Source organism: Liolophura sinensis, chromosome 1 (genome assembly GCF_032854445.1).
Source record: "Liolophura sinensis isolate JHLJ2023 chromosome 1, CUHK_Ljap_v2, whole genome shotgun sequence".
NCBI classification, from domain to species: domain Eukaryota; kingdom Metazoa; phylum Mollusca; class Polyplacophora; order Chitonida; family Chitonidae; genus Liolophura; species Liolophura sinensis.
This window is the reverse complement of record NC_088295.1, coordinates 40,924,057-40,944,694: the sequence shown is the minus strand read 5'-3', so window position 1 is coordinate 40,944,694 and position 20,638 is coordinate 40,924,057. Positions and strand designations below refer to the sequence as shown.

Genomic DNA, 20,638 nt, shown 5'->3' with positions numbered 1-20,638 from the left:
GTGTATGAATCACTTTGATATGAATATATCACACTGACTAAAAGCGGAAAAAGATTCAAGTTTCCTACAGTTAAAATGCACAGTACACGGATTGTTATCATTTCATATTGGCTTGGACATTGGTCTATCATAAAATTATATTGTCATTTCACTATTAGTCTCAAAGAGAACAAAAATATATAATACAGTATTATCATTGCCTTAGTTCCTTTTTACTGGTCTTACTTTTTAACTACACTTCAATTACGTCTTTTGATTATCTCCCTTGGCAAGTGAAGTTTGTTGTTTTTATCGCCACTCGTGAACAGGAAACATGCCTAAAGTAAAAAGAAGTAGGAAACCTCCTCCAGATGGATGGGAATTAATAGAACCGACAATAGATGAACTTGATCAGAAAATGAGAGAAGGTGAGATCGTAAACAATCTGCTGATAACTGATATCGCGCTTTACTTGTTTTGTAGTACAACAACAACAGTTAATAATCGACTAATAATACAAAAGTTGCCTTTCATTTATGTGCTGAGATATGTTGACATGGGAAACATTGAAGATTTAATAATGCAAGATGCTGCTTGACCTTATGATTTTGCATAAACTTATCAGTGTATTAACATGGCGTTTTCCACAATAATAGTGGTCTAACAGCTCGCTAAATCAGTAACTAACAGATAGTGGTACCAAAAGAAGAGCTTAACTTTATCATTTTATATCTGAGTTTTGTGATTCCTGGAACAACTTTATAAAGTGGTCTTAGCTGTTCAATTTCGAGGATCTTTGTTTAATAATCAATAAATTTTTTTTTTCTTTTACAGCTGAAACAGATCCACATGAAGGAAAGAGAAAAGTGGAAGGATTGTGGCCAATTTTTCGCATTCATCATCAAAAATCCAGATACATCTTTGATCTGTTTTATCGCAGAAAGGCTATTAGTAGAGGTGTGAAAATTTATCAGTCTTCCTTGTTAATATTGGTTACCTTTTTATCTGTGCGTTGTGTTACCTACACAGACAAATTCATAATATTTTACAATATTTAATGTTTATTTTTGTTTTTTGCAGAGTCTTTCTTCAAAGTTTATGGGGAAAAACTTTAACTACATGTATTTAAGACAATATAGATGATGTATTTTGCCTAAAATTTAGCATTTTTCAAGTCAGACATTTTGCTGGATTCTGATTGATTCTTCAGTCTTATATGGTGACAATTTTTTTGTGAGGTTTGATTAATTTCTGGGAAGAAAAAACTCAAGTGTTGGTACCAAAAGTATGGTTTTAAGGCCATTATTTGCTTTTGAAAGTACAGTTTTACACACAGGTAAGTTTTTGTCGAAAAAGAAAACTTGTTATTTTGTTTTTTCAACATTTTTGATTCATTAATGATCCTTTCATGATATTTCAGGATGATTACTTTGGAAATAATGTAGTTGTCACCAGATGCAATCCGTGTTATTAGAGAAGTCTTACTATATACCTGTTAATTTGTTAAAGGCATTTGAAAGTTGATGAACTTTACCTTTTGCAGAATTGTATGAATACTGCCTGAAGGAAGGAATTGCAGACAAAAACCTCATTGCAAAGTGGAAAAAGCCTGGCTATGAGAATCTGTGTTGTTTGCGATGTATACAGACCAGAGATACAAACTTTGCCACAAACTGTGTATGTAGAGTACCCAAGAGCAAACTAGAAGAGGTGTGTTGTTTTTAACAAAATAATAAGTTTGGACAAGGAACATGTGTATTTACATATTCGTCTGATTGGACCTTTATACATGTGAAGTACATGTAATCCCCCAACAGTTCTATTCAAAAGCTTTTGACAAAGCTGTGTTTGGCCTTGTGTCAACTACATATCTTCCAGGTACCTGTACAGAATGACTGAAGCAATCACCTAGGTTTTACCAATTTAACCTGTCTCAGCAATTTGCTAACGTTTAAACTTCAGTGTTTGAGTAGAAACAGGCCCTGGCTGGATCAACCGCATAGCATAGTCCTTACAGCACATGTGCCGCTCTCTGCGTTAACTTTACATTGCCACTACTAGCAAATTTTGTGCTTACGCCTTGAAAAATGGCGCCGGCGTCATGGTGATGAAGCACGAAGTGATGTCAGAAGACACAAAAACTCTAAATCTTTGGATGTAATAATATGTTATACACATGCGCGTTCCCTTTGTCTAAAGTATATTTCATTTATTTGATTGGGGTCTTATGGCGTACTAAAGGATATTTTACTCATACAGTGGCGGCCAGAATTACGATGGGAGGAAACCATCTATACATTAAAGTGACGTTTTTTTATGTTCTTGAGTATTTAAACACCATTTATATAAATAGAAAAAAGGAAATTTGTCTTGTAAACCCAAAGTTTTAATTTAGTCCTGCATACGGTTCTCTAGGTTGTTCTGTATTTGCATATATTGAATTAGGAGGGAAGTGATCAGCTATTTTCCTCACAAATAATGATTGAAAGATTGAATTCATGGTGTAGCTTTAACGCTTTTTCTTTGCAGGGAAAAATTGTGGAGTGTGTAAATTGTGGGTGTAGAGGGTGTTCTGGCTGAGATGTGAGTCTGTCCAAGGAATGTCCACTGCGTTGTTCACGCCAACCAGGATGGAAAGGAGGAGTTTTCGTGGATTATTGGTGGCTAATGCTGTCATAGTCCAGTGGCATTGTGTTTTATATCAAGAACTTGCCTGGTCCTATTGACTCTTTGACTATGCTTATCATCGTTTATATCAGCTCATGACATAACCTGAGCAGCACAACTGAGTGCATGGCCAAGTGAGCCACGGTTAATATATGGTATTCCAATGCAGTGACTGTACGACTGTTGTTTAAAATCTCAGGCTTCACGTTAGGCTTTGTGTCATTCATTGTATGCTTAAATGTGTTTCATCTTGTAGTCCAGCTTATTGCTAATCACATGTAACCAGTTAGTCTTCTGAAGTTTGTCCTTGCACACCAGCATCTGCCAGAGGCTGCATAGCATTCTGTCTTGCCTAAAGTTATTGTCCTATATTTCCTGTGCCATTTAAATTTCTACAATTATTGAAGTAATTTGATCTATAATTCATTAAAAAAAATCAGGTTTTTATCTATATGCCTGAGTGCCTCACATTTTACCTGATGGCTTTATTCTGTCAGAGATAAATTTACTTCTTGCTGGCTTGGGTGCAGCTGTTTTGTTGAAAGTTGTCCACTATATTTGGTATAAACATGTCTCTGATTCTCCAGCCTCATTGCTGGAGAATTTCCTGGATTTCATAGTCTGATTGTCAGGTATTTTTGTACTGTAATTTAGAGTACAGAATACACCTTTTTTCGTCTTGGGCATAGTGGTTAGCGAGGTAGTGCAGCACAATGACCCTGGAGCCTCTCACCTATGCCGTGCGAGTTCAAGTCCATCTCATACTTCTTCCTCTCCATTTGTACGTGAAAAGGTCTGACAGCCACCTGCGGATAGTCATGGGTTTCCTCCCACCATAATTGTGACCGTCATCGGAAAAATTCTTGAGTAGGGCGTAAAACCCCGATGAAATAAATAAGTTTCTTCTCACATAAATTATGATTATAATGGCTAAAATATTCTCATAATCAGTCATGGTATTTGGTGGAGTCTCAGGCTGTACGATTTAAAGGCTCTAGCTGTCAGTGTGGTTTGAGGATTGGGTGGAACACTGGGTATATGATGATGGCACAAAACAAATGTGTTTAAACTGTACAGTTTTCAAGCCTGTATTTTAGGGCGAAACAGGTTCCAAATTATTAAACTGAATAAATCAAGTGAATTTGAAGCAAGTGATTTTTAGTTTTGTCTGATCTTTAGCGGTGGATTATAGGCATTGTGTCATTCATGCTTTACGCTGTTTGCAACATTCCTGACCACCAATTACCTTAAATGAATTAAGACTCTCCGTGACCAAGTTGCTTATTTTTCCCTGATTCATGGTTTCCTGAGAGTGCTGTTGATCTCAGAATTATGTTTCCAGGTGTGTTGGAAAGTTGGATGTTCCAGCACACCAACAGAAAAAAAAAACCCAACAAAAAAAGGCCTTATGGCATTTATTTACCTCTATAAATGCACCTCTGTGGGTCAGATTCTATGTAATGTACAGTGGTCTGCTTTTTTAAATTTAAATCGTTGCCTAATGACCAAGAATGTATAGTTCCTGGAAGATTTCTTATACAAAACCCTAATAAAGCAGAAGTGGGTGTTTTTATTGGTCTACTTGAAATCTACAAAGGTACTAAAACACTTGTGAAATGAAGACGTTGAAATCTTTTTAGTTCATTAATACTGGTAGTTGAGTGAAGGAGGGCATACCAGTGGACAGCATTAAACTTTGAGTCAATGGGATTGTTTTCGAATCAGGTCTGCTGAGAACTTTAAACATAGGAGACAGAAAATAAAAGTATTTTAAACTGACACATGCGCTGACTGAATGGCTGACAAACTTCAGTTGACAAGTCAGCAAGATTCTTGGAGTAACCAATAAAATGGTCACGGGAAAGAACATCCTCCGTATTTTTCAATGTGATGGAAATAAAGGCACTATTATATAAAAATGAATGGCTGGTGTTGGAATTTTAAGTTTAAGGTTCGTGTGGATTTACCAATGATGGTACTAGTACATGGGGACAACCACTTGCGGCAACTGCCTCTGTGGGATCCAATGATAATAGTACATAATTATAACAAGTACCTTAACATGGCAGGTCTGTAGTAGTTTTCTATGTGTGAATAGCCCCCAGAACTGCTATCAAATAAATAAAGCGGAAAACTTCATGAGCAGTGTCTACATCTACGAGTTTATCACTATGAGGAGATCGTTTCACCTTGTCTGCTACGCCTTGTAGCCTGCAACTGAGCCTCCGTGAGCAGACGGAAGCTGAAAGAGCTTGGTAGAACCAAAACTTCAAGAGCAGAGTCAACACCCACGACTTTGTCGCTGTGAGGAGAGTGTTTGTACGCTTTGTTGTAGCCTGTCGGTAAGCCCCACCGCAAGCAGATGACAGACGGAAGTTGAGTGGTGGGAGGATGGCGGACGATACGCAGAGTGCCAAATCTAATAGCGGTATCAGTCTGGACAGTGAAAAATCTATTGAAAACGAACTTGATAAATCGACATCAAAGACGAACGAGTCAGACAAACGTTTCTATGCTCTGTACTCGTATGTTGCTCACAGGTAATGTTTGTGAACTCTCACGAAATTCGGGATCCCAGTGGTAACATCAATGTTTTACTGTGGCTGTGGTGATAAGTATGAGCCAGATCAGAGCATTTTCCTGAATTATCACCACTGACAATAACAGTTAATTTAGTGAATGACGCTCACTCGGTTAGCGCAGTGTAGTGACCCAGAAGCCTCTCAACAATGTGGTCGCTGCGAGTTCAAGTCCAGCTCATACTGGCTTCCTCTCCTGCCGTATGTGGGAATATCTGTCAGCAATTTGCTGATGGTTGTGGGTTTCCCCTGGGGTCTGCCCGGTTTTCACCCACCAAATTACTGGCCTCCGTTGTATAAGTGAAATATTCTTGAGTACGACGTAAAACATCAATCAAATAAATAAATAAATAAATAAATGAATGACATAGGCCCTAGTCCAAATATTCTGACCAGAACTTGCAGCAGATATTGTGAAAAGCCTGACGGCATACTGCAGTTTTAGTCAAAAGTCATTAAATCATTAAGAGTTTCCAAATGTTGCTAGCACTAAATTACCCACCTTGTCTTGTTTCACCTACATCCAAGCATTTACAGTCATTCTTTCCTTGTCCACTGTTAGCTGTTGCGTGGTAAGTCCATTTTGAACAATATTTTGATGAATGAAATCTTCAACATCTCTCGATTCACGCTTGACTTGCACCTGCCATTGTGTGCACATGGAGTGCTTCTGTCAAACAGGTCATACACATTGAAACTCTTAATGACTTTAAATGGAGTTAATTCTGACTAAAACTGCAGCATGCTGTCATGCTTATGATATCACAATATCTGCCGTAAGCTGTATTCAGAGTCTAGACTATGAATAACAGTTAGATAATTGTATTCATTTTCCTGAGCCTATATGTATATAAATTACCCCTGATAGAACAGCTAGTTCAACCTTGATGGACCAGGAATCAATATCTTGTTAAGTTAAACAGTGAAATTCAAGTGTGGATGAAGAGACAGATTTCATTAGCATTAACAGTGAGTATGAGAAGGCTGTGAAATATTGTGCTGTTTTTCCTGTGTGCTTCCAAATGGACACTTTGAGTGAAAGTTTCATCGTGTTTTATGAAAGCCAAAGTTGTCACTGATAGAAAATAAAGATCTTCAGTCTTGATGCTTAGATGGGTTAGTGGAATTAATGGCAAACCCATGTCAGTGTAGAGTAAACTGTGATTTGGGGGTGTCCTTTTCTAGTATCCTTATCATGGCCTTCCACTGAGGCAGCTCAAAGTCTGTTAATGTTAGAATTAGTAAAATCCTTCTACTAGGGGACATCGTTGTATATGTATGTAACTCCTTGTCACAAAACATTGTTTGGGGATTTCCTAATCACAGGCAAGTGTCATATTATTTTTTATGTTTTGTTTAGACAGAATTGTCAAAACACAGTTCTGTCATTTAGAACAAATTGTAAATATGACAATAAAACGGTTTTATTACTAACTGGATATGCTTTGGATGGTAAACTAACAAAACGGAACATGTTTGTCTTGAAAAATCTATAGTGAAGTAAACATGGTGGAATAATAGAGGAGAAAGCAAATTTATATCCTGAAAATAGCAGTCTGTGTGGATTTAATATACATGTAAGGCCTATGTAAAATGAGCATCAGTGTGTTTTTAAGCTAAATACTAGTACTCTCATTATGCTCGCTCAGTTGGTTAGCACATTAACGCAGCGCAATGACCGAGGAAATATTCTTGAGTACAACGTGAAACACCAATCAAATAAATAAATAAATAAATCTCAATCTAATCTAAAAATAAAACCCCAGTAGGGGTGACATAAAGGTTGATAAACAGTGATGTAATTCTGTTGGTACCGGTACTCTCAGTTATCAAACAGAGCCATCTGTTGGGTTGTTCCACACAACAGTTAGTATGAACCCCAAGTGCACACATACGTAATTACCATAGCGACCAGTAATGAAGGCGTAATGTTTGTCATGAAAGTTCTACACAAGAAATGCTCAGAGGTAGTGCAAATTTACTAAACTCTTTTGGCTGTGACTTGAAGGCAAACAGTTTGAGGTGCAGTGGCTGTGTACAGTAGTGGATTCTTCTACCCATATAGTAATAATAACATGATTGCCATCATCAAATGAATAAAGAAATACATATTCACTAGATTTCAGAGATCTGGTCAGAAGGATGACTCTGTAAAGGACAATAACCTGTTTAAAGAGTTGTCAGTATCAGACTTCCTACAGGCAGAGGCTACAGCTGATGGAGACTTCAGGTATTTGCTTTCATACAATAGTTAACCGCTACTTTACTTGGTGCTATAAATTGTTAAGTAACATGTGTTGACTGCTTCCTGCTACTTCATGCAAGACCACACAAGAGAGCACTATGGACAGCCTATTACCTCCAAGGCTTTGAGAACAATGGCTGCAGGCATACAGATGCTGTGTGTTTACTCAGCATGCTAACACCAATCACATACATGTATGGAAGTAAAGATGTATTATGTGTTTCTTTCATCAGCTTGTTTATTGCAAGTTTGAGTGATTCAGGTAAGCACTTATTTCTTTTCATTTTTTAGTTTTAAAATTGTTATCCCTGTAGTATTTCTGTTTTCCAGGCCATTGTATGTACTGGACACTTATGTGTATAATTCAGAATAGATGGTGAGCATGACACCATGTACCACTCCCCCCTAATATCTGTGTAACTCATGTTGGCTTATTTTTAGTCTTTCAGTTGTATCGACCAACTTGTCAGCAGAGAAAGAAACAGGGCTCAGAAAATGTCTGGCTCACAAGATCTCCCGTGGTGCTGTGTACAGTGGGACTGGCAGTATTGTATCACTAAATCTAAGGTATGTACATGTATAGTGCAGCCTGGACCCTGCAACATGCATGTATCAGGGGTGTATGGTTCATGGAGTACTGTATTTCTGGTAAAGTTTGCTAAGTAAAAGTGCATACTCAGAAGCACATAAAAGCCTGAAAATGATAATTTTGATGTCAACACTCAAATTTTTCTGTTCATAAATTAATCAAAGTTCATAAAAAAACTATTAAGTGAACAATAAGGTGGATGAATCAAACAGAATTAAGGAAGATGTGCCACTTGAAAAATGCTGAACTTCAGGTGAAGCAGCTATGGAAATGCAGGCAGTTCTCTGGGTTCCCCGTTAACGCCTCCAATAGTGAGATGTATTTGAATGTACACACGTGCACCGTAACTCCTTAAGCTTTGTGCTTACTACATCTCATTGTAAAAGTCATCAAAATGGGACAAAAGCAGGCATCATCAGTGAGCTACTCTAACCAAATAGATTTCATCCCCTTAACATCACTGATCTGAGCCATCACTGTTGAGCGTAGTGGTTAGTTAGTTTATGGAAGGAACGTATCCTGTATACCCACTGTATTGCAGGGTACCAAACAAGTGTGATTTTATTAGTGCTCTTAAAATATCGCTACATAATCACCAGTTAAAGGTAGAAATTGTTACTCTTTACCAAAAGTGCTTTTGGTATCCAGCAGCACCATGTATTGTTAAAAAAATTGCAGAAATTACATTCATGTGGATGTCTGTCACTGTTTTATTTAATACAGTGATGTGTATTCAGTTTCCTGCAACTTTATTTTCAGTGATGCAGACGATTCTGTGGCCTTCTCTTGTCAGATGTATTTCAGCCTGCTGCGGCATTTAGATCAGACAGCACAGGAGGGTAATGGGAAGGGAGTTAATTCCAGAGAGTTTGTGCTCTGCTTTCTTGCTGACCCAGAAGATGGCCTGGATCTGTATCCTTTGTAAAATTATCAAGATACACTATTTTCTATTTGGTGCAAGGAAAAAAAGAAGTTTACAATAGCTATGGCATTATGCAAAGAGTCAATGTTGTCCATCACTCAGTACCCTTGTTAAAAGACAGAATCTAAAAAATTGGACCAACAAACAGACAGACATCGACTTATAGTCAGACCTTAGAACTTATAGAGCTGCTTTTCACAGGTAAATATAGTTTAGTGAGGTTATTTACAACAAATACACGTGCCAATGTTGGTATATGTAGTAGTGCCAACCCACACTATGTTAAATGTGTTACATTTCTATAAATCTTTTAATAGTAAACTTCAAAGCAGTTTCGGCTAGAGTCCATGTAATTAGTTGTAATTTCCATCGTACTCTATCATACTAAATCAGCCCAGTTTCTATCTGAATCAATATTAAAGCAGTAGGCTGAAATATTTACATTTCAAAAAAACGATTGTGCCATTTAAACTCATCTAGTGAGAAAACTATTGATCAGAACTCAAATCGGTCTCCACCTTGAGAAAGAGCATGTCTTGGGCTACAGTTTAGTGAAAGCTTCAGATTTCTAGCTCCCATAGTTCGTGGTTACAGCCATTGAAATTACATAACTAAACTGACTATATCTTTAAAAAGTTACAAAGGTAAACAAAAAACAGAAGTGGATTCGGAATCAGCGGCCCAAAGTACACCAGAATATGTAAAAAAGAAACGAAATTTCAAAATTAGTACAATGTTACAATTTGACCTAGAAAAAAATGCACGTCCCAGAACACTACTTCAAGTACAGGGGAATTTTACTGCAAAATTTTAAGTCAATTGGTTAAACGGTCTGGGCTGTAAGTTTTCCCCAAAATCGGTAGAATAATAATAATAATAATAATCTGAACAAGTAGGTGTCCCGTAGGACTACCTGCATGGACCCTTTAACAAAACAATACATGTAATGTGAGTGGATTCCCAGCTAGACATGTTCTTGATGTATGTACCATAACAGAGTTCAGCTTTCAGAAGGAACTCGACCAGTACAGCCAGGGTTTGTTAAAGCTGATTGATGCCGAGGTGAGAATCTGAAACAGTCAGCGTGTCATGAATATTCATGCATGAAGGAACATGCCTTGTGCATTTGTAGCATAATAACTTGAGTCTTGTTGAATGTTCGTGTTTTCATTGGCACATGTGTACACATGTGTACATACCATGTTTGTTCTGTTATAGTCACTATAGTCACTGTGAACTATTTTAGGCCATTCGTTAGAAAATTATTTGCTGGGCATAACCCAACCCTGTCATAAAAAGTGAGGGTTGTAGAGAACTCCCTCTGGTTGATGTCAAAGAAACAGATTTTGAGGAAATTAACATTTTATCAAAATCCAATAAAAACTTCAGATTAGGTTCCCTTTTAGAGGGACGGATGGGTTATGCCCATTGAGCATATTTCTATTGATGGTCTTGCCTATGTTGAAAATGATTTTTATTCAGTCATGTTGCTTTGCTGTATTTTTTATTTTATATGATTTTTTTATTGGCATATAATTTCCCCCCATCACTGTTATGATGTTGTTTATACAAGATGTCAGTAAATATTGTGCTTGTGATTTCCTTTTTCCTTTTTGTGAAAAAGTATTGTGTTGCTTGACTTCATGGCATGCTGTGTTATTCGTCAAATTGTTCTTTTCACTTCTTATTCCTGTGTTACTTTAGTTTCACTTTTGATTGCATGTTGTAACTCTTCAGGGCTGGGAGGCAGTTAAACCAGAAGAAAACACTTCCAAGTCACAGGTATTTTTGTTTTCCATTTGTTGAACAGCAAAATAAAAACTGACTTTCTTTTGGCATGTGATTTCAATATGTAAGTGTGTATATTACAGTGCTGACTTATGGTAACAGTATACAAATCAGCCCCTCAATAATAATTAGGCTTGGAGATGCATTGAAGCTATTGAACATGTGCATGTACTTAGCAAAGGATAGTAATTGGAGTTTTGTAGAGGGTAGCTCCCAAGGTTTTAGATTTGTGACTTAAATGTTTTCACCTTTCAGTTGTCAAAATAAGGGGGATTTCAGCTTCAATTTGGATTGATTTTGACAAGGCCCTGTGTATTTGTATACATTGTGACATTTTTAATACCTGCCTTCTATAAACCCACTAAAATATTCAGGTGGAGTTTATTAATACATGTATTATCAATCTTATTATATCTGCAGGGAGGCTGTAAGAAATTATGGCATAAAATTTGTGCAAGGCAAAAGCACGTTTTAGAGCAAGATTTGCATGTTATCAGATAGACTTGTTCACATGTCACATGTAAATCTTGGGGATTTTAGAGGTGTTGTGTAGAATTAATGTTACATTGTTTATATGTGCATGTGTCTAGTTGATTTTCTTGCTTCTACATGTGTTAAATGCAAAGACTTTAGTGTGCCTCTGCAATGAATGATTTGCTTTAAAGCTGCATGTATTCAAACCTTGCAAGATACATTTTGCCATTTCTAATCAGGTTGTTGTCAAAAATAGGATTTGAACTGATTGATTGATGTTTTACCCTGATGTTTTTACTAAAGAATATTTCACTTATACGACAATGGCCAGCTTTATCGTGACAGGAAACCAAGCAGAACCTGGAGGAAACCCATGACCATCCGCAGGTTACTGACAGACCTTCAAGCACACGTTCAGAGAGGACACCAGCATGAGCTGGACTTTAAACTCCCAGTGACCACATTGGGAACATTGCACGCCATGCTTTCAGTGTTTATGAGGCCGTGGTGACTGTAAGCGGCCTGCAATGCTTGCGTGGCCATTTTCACATCCTGACATTTACTGAAGATGACTTGTCTACCACCGATTCTTTAGGACTAGAGACTGCGTGATCTTCTCAGCAATAGACGGTGTGGGCAAAAACAGTTGTCCCCCTAATCTGCTAAAACATAGGAAAATATTGAAGGTGATAGTGTATTCATTGAAGTTGTATAATTTTCCAGAAAATTATTAGTGTGAGTATTTCTGTTGAGGTTATGTGATGTCTTTTGTGCAAGCGGGGCTTACATGTCACTGGCAGAGTGGCAGACACGGTCCGTTTTCCCTATGTTTTAACATAAGGTGGCCATTTTGTTTTCGCCAATCATGTGATCTCCAACTTTTGGGCTGCCTTAAAAAATATGACTGGCATATGTGTACGTCACACATGGAAAATCAGTAGTGTACCGCTGGCACTTCCATTTCCTCCACCGATAAAACTGACCGCCATTGTATAAGTTAAAAATCCTTGAGTGTGGCATCAAACAGTAGTAAATGAATGTATCTGGCACAGGATTTATGTCTCATGATTAATTTCAGCTGACAGAGATTAACACAGGTATCCGTGACTACCTGGAGAAGTGGTATGACGTGGCTATACAGTATATCCAGCAGTGTGTCAACACACTGGGACAGGCAGCCAGGTTCCTGATATACTGTGTAAGTTTTACTGACACACTGGGCGTTAATTTACTTTCTGTGCAAATGTTAGCAATTTGTATTCTTGAATTAGAACCATTAGGAATGATAGGAAGTCTGAACTAAATTCTGGCCATGCTCATCATAGAAACTGGCCCGATAGCACAGTTGGTAGAGCGTCCGCTTGGGGAGAGGTAAATACAGGGTCAGTCCTGGGTCGAGTAACACCTAAGACCTTAATTAGAGGAAGTTGTAACTTGCTCGCTTGGCGTTCAGCATGAAGGAGATAGTGCAACAACTGGTTGACCCGTATCAGTATAATAGCTCGGGCGGGGCGGCTCATTTGCCTTCGGTAAGCTTCTCACTGAAGCAGCACTAGATAAAAGAGCGGTGGAAATCCGTCCTGCAACAAGGAAGCACATTACATGCACTCTAAGGATTCCTTAGTCGTCATGTGACTGAAAAATTGTTAAGTACGACCTTAAATCCCAAGCACTCACTCAGTCATCATAGAAAAAAACTGAACTATACCAGCAGTAGTGGAACTAAATTAGCACATAGACCAATCCCTCTGTGACTATTTGATATATCCTAATTTCCTGTCATGATGAATAAAAATAATACACTGGTATAAGTGTTTACTTACCAGTACACATTCTGAAAAATACATGTAATGAATATATTGTGATTTGAAGTAAACAGATGTCTTTTTACAGATTGCTGATTTAACATTGCTGTATGGAAAACTTTGCCTCCAATTTAGGTGTTCCGTTTGAATATGGATCAAATTTGTGATGTGGCATCTTGATGCAAATGAGTTCATGGTGTTTGTTTTCATTACAGGCTATGACAGGCAACACCCTGAAGGTTAAGGGTGAAGATGCAGACACAGAGGCTCTTTTCCACAGGTACACGCATATCAATGATCAGTATACACCAGAGTAAAAGTGTTGTCTACTTTTTGTGTTATGTTGTATAGAAGGGGATGATACATTCATTCAGCTCAAGTCCAGGACATGTTTTGGGTGGGCTGAGTTCATTCTGCTCCAAAACATGCCTGAACTAAAGATGGCCACCTCACACAATTCTCTGTGTTAATGATGTAAAAGTAGGAAGCATTCGATTTTCAGGGTATAAGTCAAAGTGAAGTTTAATAGATGAGAGATACAGATATGTTCCTGTCATGTCTTCACCATGAGTGAATCAGCCCTAAAAAAAAACCAACATACTAAAATTCACAGTCTCACTTATTGTGATTCAAATTGTAAGAGAATGTTTCTCTAAAGTTTATGCCCTATTAGTATTATATTGTTTTTTCACATCATGACTGGATTTGAAGAACTGCTTAAAAGTTTTAAATAGGGTTAGCATTGTGCGCTATTCTCTCTGCCATGATGGATGCATATCTTGAGGTTCTGAAGTTCTTGTTAATTTTATGACACCCTTATTTACTCACCAGGTTTGTGGACTGCTGTGGTTTGACCGAGTTACTTCACTCGAGCGTGTCTGACAAACACGAGTCCTCCCCTGTCCTGGTAGACCTCAGTGATAGTGCAGAAATGGTGACGACACATGTGGACAACAGCAATACCATTGTGCTGAGGAAAGAAGGCAATACCTACGAATGTGATAAACAAGGTAAATGGAGGTGTATGAAAACAACATTTTTGTATTCTCTTTCAGTTCAGAATAATAGTTTCAAAAAGACACTTAAAAGTAAATGTACATAGATGCTGGTGTGATAATCATACAACCAAAATAATGATAATGGGACAGTAGACCTGAAAGAATTTCAAATTTGTCTACTTCATGTTTGTGTATATGACTTTAAATAACCAGATCTTCCCAAGTTCTGCATGGATTGGTCAGAAGCTCTGGCAGGGGGAAGTAACCAGTCCTCTGCCTCCCTCAGGCGGATTATTGAGTCTTATAAACTAAAAGTAAGTATACACTAATATGTATACATGCACACAAATGAGAAATGGACAGATGTCTGCGTCACCGTGGTTGCATAGCAAAAAATATTAGATATTGAAAATCGTCCTAATTTTCAAACTATTTAGATCTGGGACCTCTTCACAAAACTTTGTAAGTCATATTTCTCATAACATTTTTTCATAACAGATGTTGTCTGGGTCATACTGCTATAAGGCAACATGATTTACAAGAAAACTTATCAAAAAGTGATTGACGAAGTTCTTGAAAGTGGCCTCAACAACTGACATTTTGACATTTTATTGTCTGAATTTAGAATTGGCAACAATGCATAATTTTCTGAAATAATATATTAATTTGCATGGATTAAACAATAAATGTCATATATTTTGTTCTGGTGTATCCCCACCTATAGGGGTTGTGTTAAAATGTTTTAACCCTGTTTCAGTGTATCCAGGATGTGAACTCACTGACAAGGCTGATCAGACTGGCAGAAAATGACTTCTATGCATTGTACAGGTAAGGGACAACAACAATATTAACTTGGCATGTATTATATTCATAAATGGTAAACAATTTTTTTTCGTTTATCTGCAGAAGACAAGCCATTTGCATTATGAAGTACTTTTGGTTGTACGTTGTGTTAGAGTTTCATATTTGCAACATTTTACCTTTGGAAAGCATGACTGAACAGCAGCAGAACGTTTGACTTTTGAAACATCACAGTGTGGTGTCTGATATCCAAACCTCGTGTTACAAACTGTAAAATTTTCCGATCTTCATAGCTGTCATCGCCATCGTGTTTTTCTATCCCAGTTTTCATAGAGACAGTAAATGGTAATCCCAGTTTTCACTGGTTTCAGATTGCTGTGAGGTTAGGTTTGGCAAAATTTTGTTGGGCTGGCCCCAAACCAAAGTGAGAGCGGGCTCCATTTAAGAACCTGATGAAGTGTCACAGTGTCAAGTAAAACTTATCTATGAAAGATGTCTCCGTGGCCTTAAGTTTGCAGACGCTGTAAATATATTCCTTATGTTTTCGTCTTTCGATTTATCGCAAGCACAAGAGTGATGTGTTATTTCCTAGACCGCATGGGCCCCAACATTCCTTGGTCATGCTCACAAAACTGCAGAATTTTAAATGAGGTGCACTCTGACGTTGATTTGGGACTATCTTTGGCTGAACAAAATTTTGCCAAACCTAGCGTCAGAGCATTTTTGGACTAATTTACCATGCAAGTTTTCACAAGGACAAGAATAAACATGTGGGGAACTGAAAAATTGTCCTTTTTGTTTCTTCTGTGAATTGAACATGCTGTTACTCCTTCCTCAGGGCCTATGTGTTTCTGAAGACATGTGGAAATGGAAAGATCCTGTTATCCTACACACAACAAGAGCAGCAGGTCAGCCAGTCTGTGGAGGGGGCAAGTGTTCTGAGGGCACTGGAGGAGTACATACAGGACACGGGAGGTTTGACATCATGATCTGTGAGACCTCAAGGCAAGGAGCACGTCATAATCAGCACAACCTCAAGGCTATGAGGACATCATGATGATCAGGATCTCAGGGCCGAGAGGACATTATGATCATCAGGATCTCAGGGCCGAGAGGACATTATGATCATCAGGACCTCAAGGCCAGGAGCCTGTCATAATCAGCACAACCTCAAGGCCAGGAGGACATCATAATCATCAGGACCTCAAGGCCAGGAGGACATCATGATCATCAGGACCTCAAGGTCAGGAGGACAACTTGATCATCAGGACCTCAAGGCCAGGAGCCTGTCATAATCAGCACAACCTCAAGGCCAGGAGGACATCATGAAAATCAGGACCTCAAGGCCAGAGGACATCATGATCATCAGGACCTCAGGGCCAGGAGGACATCATGATCATCAGGACCTCAAGGCCAGGAGGTTGTCAAGATCATCAGATCTTCAAGGCCAGGAGGACATCATGAAAATCAGGACCTCAAGGCCAGAGGACACCATGATCATCAGGATCTCAGGGCCGAGAGGACATTATGATCATCAGGACCTCAAGGCCAGGTGCCTGTCATACTCAGCACAACCTCAAGGCCAGGAGGACATCATGAAAATCAGGACCTTAAGGCCAGGAGGACACCATGATCATCAGGATCTCAAGGCCAGGAGGACATCATGATCATCAGGACCTCGAGACCAAGAGGACATCATTATCATCAGGACCTCAAGGTCAGGAGGCCAGTATGATTGGTGGGACCTCAAGGTCAGGAGAACATCATGATTGGTGGAACCTCAAGGCCAGGAGGATATCAAGATCATCAGGACCTCAAGGCCAGGATGACATCATGATCATCAAGGGCTGAAATCAATGAGTAAACATGTTCTCACCGCAACATGTTCTCACCACAACAAGGCTGGGATATTGCCAGTGTCACACAAAGCCACAATCATCCATTCATTCATTAGAGGACTAAGAGGCATGCCCAACAAGTCCATGACTTTATCCCACTGTGCCCGTGGGAGTGTTACTGTTTTTGAAAATTTTCCAAATTTCCATTTTTGTCTTTGGTTCTGCATAGGCTAAGTTGATTCTAATTATTATCATGGCAACATGTATGTCTGTAAAATGCATTACGATGGTAGTTACATTCAACTTAACCTGCGGTTGATTAGTGGAACAACATTGAGTTAAACATGATTGTGAAGTAAAGATGTTATTGCTAGACGAGAAGAGCATGTGCAGAGGATAGCATCATAAGGCTTTGTTAAATTTTCTGGTGATTATTCGAGACTTGCAGTACATGTACAGTATCATGTAAATATCAACATCCAAATCTGTCAGAATTGTCACCCTTTAGCTGACCCTTGTCTTTCAGAATGTGACTACATCAGAATGGCCTTGACTCATTGACCTGTTAGCCAAATGTATGACAAAAACTCTATGTAAATTATTAATCATACTAGTGGGCGGTATTACGTCATTGTGGCACTCTAGGAACAAATGAAGATGTGATGCAGGTTTTGGTATAACAGCATGTTAAAAGAAGTACACATTAAGAACCAAGAGTCTGCAGCTATCTTAATGATTCGTCATAACTTTTTGAAGAATGCCAACTTTTTGTAGCCAGGAAAGCGTTTTGAAGAATAGTCAGTATTTGGGTGGATACCAGGTCAAGGTCAAGCCAGCTCCAGGACACTGTCCAGTATTTCTATGTCTTATCTTGTCTTGCCTGAGCTAAGTACTTATCAGACCTGGAAGTCCTGTTGGCTTAGCTCTGGGCTATTGTACAGAGTTTAAGCTTCATATCTGTAGGCTTTTTAGCAATTTTTGTGTTCGCCTGGCACAAGGTGATGTTAATTGATTTTCTTGTTTTAATGTTCTTGGCAGCTAAAGGTGTACTCCAGTCTTTCTTTTCTTCAAAACTTTGTATTGGCTGAATACTACATATTTTAAATAACATAAGAATTGTGAGGAAAGTGCAATCTATGTGATGTTCGTTTTGCTGAAAGAATATGTATCTCTAAAACATTATTTCAGTTCACATGTTCATTAGGACTATATTTTCATTTATAGTTCATATATACAAATTGTACAAGCTTTGGATGAACGCGGATATGTTTATATGTTTGTGCAATACTGTGTTATATTGCTGTGTAACAGTTCTGTTCACTCATTGGTTATAACAGCTTGAGATTAGGAGCTATGATGCCATTTACAGCTGCCTGGAAAGAGGATTATTTGCCGTATATTTTCAGCTTTGGTTATTTGAACATAAATAAGGTACATGTATACTGTACAAAATATTAGTTTTAATTTTATTATTTTGTTAGTGGTGAAGAGTTGATATGTATTTATTTCATAAGTAGGTAGACATGACAGTGGAAGAGTTATGAGACCCAGAAACTAAGTACATGTATATAAAATTAACCTATATTTTATATAAATTGTATATCATCTGTTGATATACAAAGATCTAGGTGAAGTAGAAAAGACAAAAATAGGAAGTGGTTTTTAGAGATTCCTCTAAGGTTATTATTATGTAATTTGGTAACAGTAGACCTATTGGATTTCAGTTTGGGTACAAGGGTTACACAGTTAGGCGAGTACATGTATGATCCAAACTTCTGACTCTTCCTTGAAATAATGTTGACATTTCTTACTTGTAATTATTCACAAAAACATTAAAAAAAAAAAAAAATTTAAAAAAAAAAAAAACAGCTGTGAAAATACTGCTGCTTGTTTTTCCTCGGCCAGATTCAGAAACATGAACTGCACATGTTATGCTACAGCTAAGCTGAGAAAACACCTCCAGTCTTCTGTGGCTCAACTTTACTAGCAGAACCGTTCCATTGGGGACACAGCTGTCAAAGACAAGTCCTGCTCACCACTGAAAAGATTTATTGGTTGGAAGGCATTTGCGCCGTAACCATGTTGTGGACAGCACTGGGCATTGAGAGTTTTTAGAGGCTTCATTTTAATTTAGTGGTAACGGAGGTTTATACTGTCATGGGTTACTCAATAATTGCCTAGAAAGAAAAATATCTTTAAAATCCAAAGTAGTCCAAAATAGTCTGATTAATCCTAAAATAATGATCATATTTTCCAAAGCCTCTCCTTTCACTATCTTTTTATGATGATGCAAATTTCACATATGGCCGTACGTGTGGTTAGATATATATATATCTATATACTTAGATTTATTCAAATAGTTTAATAAGTTTCATGCTCTTATTACTTAAACAGGATCAGTGCTGTATCTCAACGTGTGTATTTGTCATTGTGCGAAGCTGAAGTCAATTGTACATCCATGTTAGGTGTTAAATGCATCAGATTTTATAAACTTCGCTGGGTATCCCTTGTTGGATTTTTCAACCTGAAAACCAGGCTAGTTTTATCTTCTGCATACGTAGATACTGTTTAATTAGGCCCAAATATATCTTTGAGAGGGAATTATTGTCCTCTAGAATTAGACAACAGTATGCAATATGAATTGATTTTCATTCTTTAACCTCCAAATTTCTACCTCTCACGAGATACATTGGCCATGTCTCCCTTGCTGCATCTCAAATGCACTAAATCACTGTAGAAGTGCCTTTAATAATTGAACTGTTCAGCCTGAGGACCTCATTCCACTAGGCAGCTATTTACATTGTGTACCTTCCTGTAGATGAAGACTTTCTCAAAACTTAAGTCCTGTTTCTTGTATTAACTGCTTTGTAATTTGTGTTAGCTGTACATTATGGTGACGTTATTTTAAAGAAAAGTTTTGTGACAATTGGCCATGTTCCACAAAGGTGGCTGCTTAAACAGTAAAAAAAAAAAATGTCCAAACGCATGTTGTCATGGTAGTTACGGTTAACTGGCGATCACTTTGTATAATGGGGCCTTCAGTTGTGCGTATAATAGCAGATGTGCGGTATGTCCTGGCTATGAGAGGATTGATTGATGGAATCGAGTTATAGTTAGATGGTGCGAAATTCAGATCCCTGAAATGGTATTATATTCACTGATGAAACTTCCGAATTCAGTCAAGCATTACATGCATGAACTTCCTTGAATAAATGAGGAGAGTCTGCAAATATCAGTGTATATTTGTGTCTAATATTCTGTGATTAGTGTAGTCTCCGTCCAATGAGAATTTTGGAAAACCTTTCACAGAAGCTTCAATTCACCATACCTTGTACATTTTCAGAGGAGACTTCTAGATTCCATCAACTGTACTTCATAACAAATGTCTGGACTGCTGCTGCACGTTTCAAATAAATTAAGTCTTCGCCCAGTTTTTGTGTTGCAGTCTTTTCACTGTACATACATGTATGTAGATCGTCCACAAATATTTGTTGTTGCTGAATGCCATACTCAAGATTTTTTCACATCTATTCCTACAGCACTTGAAAATGCATAACAAAAGTTAAAGATTTTTTTTACATAATTAATCATAACCTATGTGAGTGGCAAAGATGTATTGTCGGGGCAATATTCTGTGGTTTGTGATAAACCCGTTCTGCGGTCAGTTTTAGAAATCTGGAATGCCCAAGGTAAACCATCCTCTTTGGGCATGTTAACAACTTTCCTACATGACCTACGGATATGCACATCTTAATGTAGAAGACAAGTGGTGTTAATTGAACATTAGATTGTGCAAGAAGTCACCTATTGTTACTAAGGTCTCATAGTGAGAGCTGGATAATAAACAAATTTCATCCACAAACAGATTCAACTGGTACATGGCCTGTTGTGACAAAAACCAGTTACACTTTTAGGGAGTTGGTTGCTGGATCAGCTTTTCATGCATTGGCCCT

The 20,638-nt window shown here is 37.9% G+C and overlaps 2 protein-coding genes across 3 annotated transcripts; both read left to right on the top strand.

Annotated features, from left to right (window-relative positions):
• Positions 1 to 269: 269 nt before the first annotated feature.
• LOC135480186 (protein BUD31 homolog) lies at positions 270 to 4,544 on the top strand. Its single transcript, XM_064759955.1, has 4 exons — positions 270 to 407; positions 814 to 936; positions 1,523 to 1,689; positions 2,509 to 4,544. The coding sequence occupies exons 1-4, from the start codon at positions 314 to 316 to the stop codon at positions 2,557 to 2,559; spliced, it is 435 nt and encodes a 144-aa protein (XP_064616025.1). The 5' UTR covers positions 270 to 313; the 3' UTR covers positions 2,560 to 4,544.
• A 483-nt stretch (positions 4,545 to 5,027) lies between these two features.
• On the top strand, positions 5,028 to 18,541 carry LOC135471583 (protein Njmu-R1-like). Of its 2 annotated transcripts, XM_064750874.1 has the most exons (12): positions 5,028 to 5,186; positions 7,345 to 7,455; positions 7,912 to 8,037; positions 8,819 to 8,971; positions 9,986 to 10,043; positions 10,719 to 10,763; positions 12,322 to 12,441; positions 13,264 to 13,328; positions 13,880 to 14,058; positions 14,260 to 14,360; positions 14,804 to 14,874; positions 15,686 to 18,541. In XM_064750874.1, exons 1-12 carry the CDS (start codon positions 5,038 to 5,040, stop codon positions 15,834 to 15,836), a joined length of 1,329 nt encoding a protein of 442 aa, XP_064606944.1. In that variant the 5' UTR covers positions 5,028 to 5,037; the 3' UTR covers positions 15,837 to 18,541. The 2 variants fall into 2 exon arrangements, with proteins under 2 accessions (XP_064606944.1, XP_064606952.1); XM_064750882.1 differs by lacking the exon at positions 10,719 to 10,763.
• The last annotated feature ends 2,097 nt before the right edge of the window (positions 18,542 to 20,638 follow it).

Bases quoted from the DNA above. Each gene is read 5' to 3' on its own strand.
- LOC135480186 (XM_064759955.1), top strand. From the start codon at position 314: ATGCCTAAAGTAAAAAGAAGTAGGAAACCTCCTCCAGATGGATGGGAA. The intron at 408-813 runs GTGAGATCGTAA...TTTCTTTTACAG, and splicing joins TGATCAGAAAATGAGAGAAG to CTGAAACAGATCCACATGAA. The intron at 1,690-2,508 runs GTGTGTTGTTTT...TTTTCTTTGCAG, and splicing joins CCAAGAGCAAACTAGAAGAG to GGAAAAATTGTGGAGTGTGT.
- LOC135471583 (XM_064750874.1), top strand. From the start codon at position 5,038: ATGGCGGACGATACGCAGAGTGCCAAATCTAATAGCGGTATCAGTCTG. The intron at 5,187-7,344 runs GTAATGTTTGTG...CATATTCACTAG, and splicing joins TACTCGTATGTTGCTCACAG to ATTTCAGAGATCTGGTCAGA. The intron at 14,059-14,259 runs GTAAATGGAGGT...TTAAATAACCAG, and splicing joins CTACGAATGTGATAAACAAG to ATCTTCCCAAGTTCTGCATG.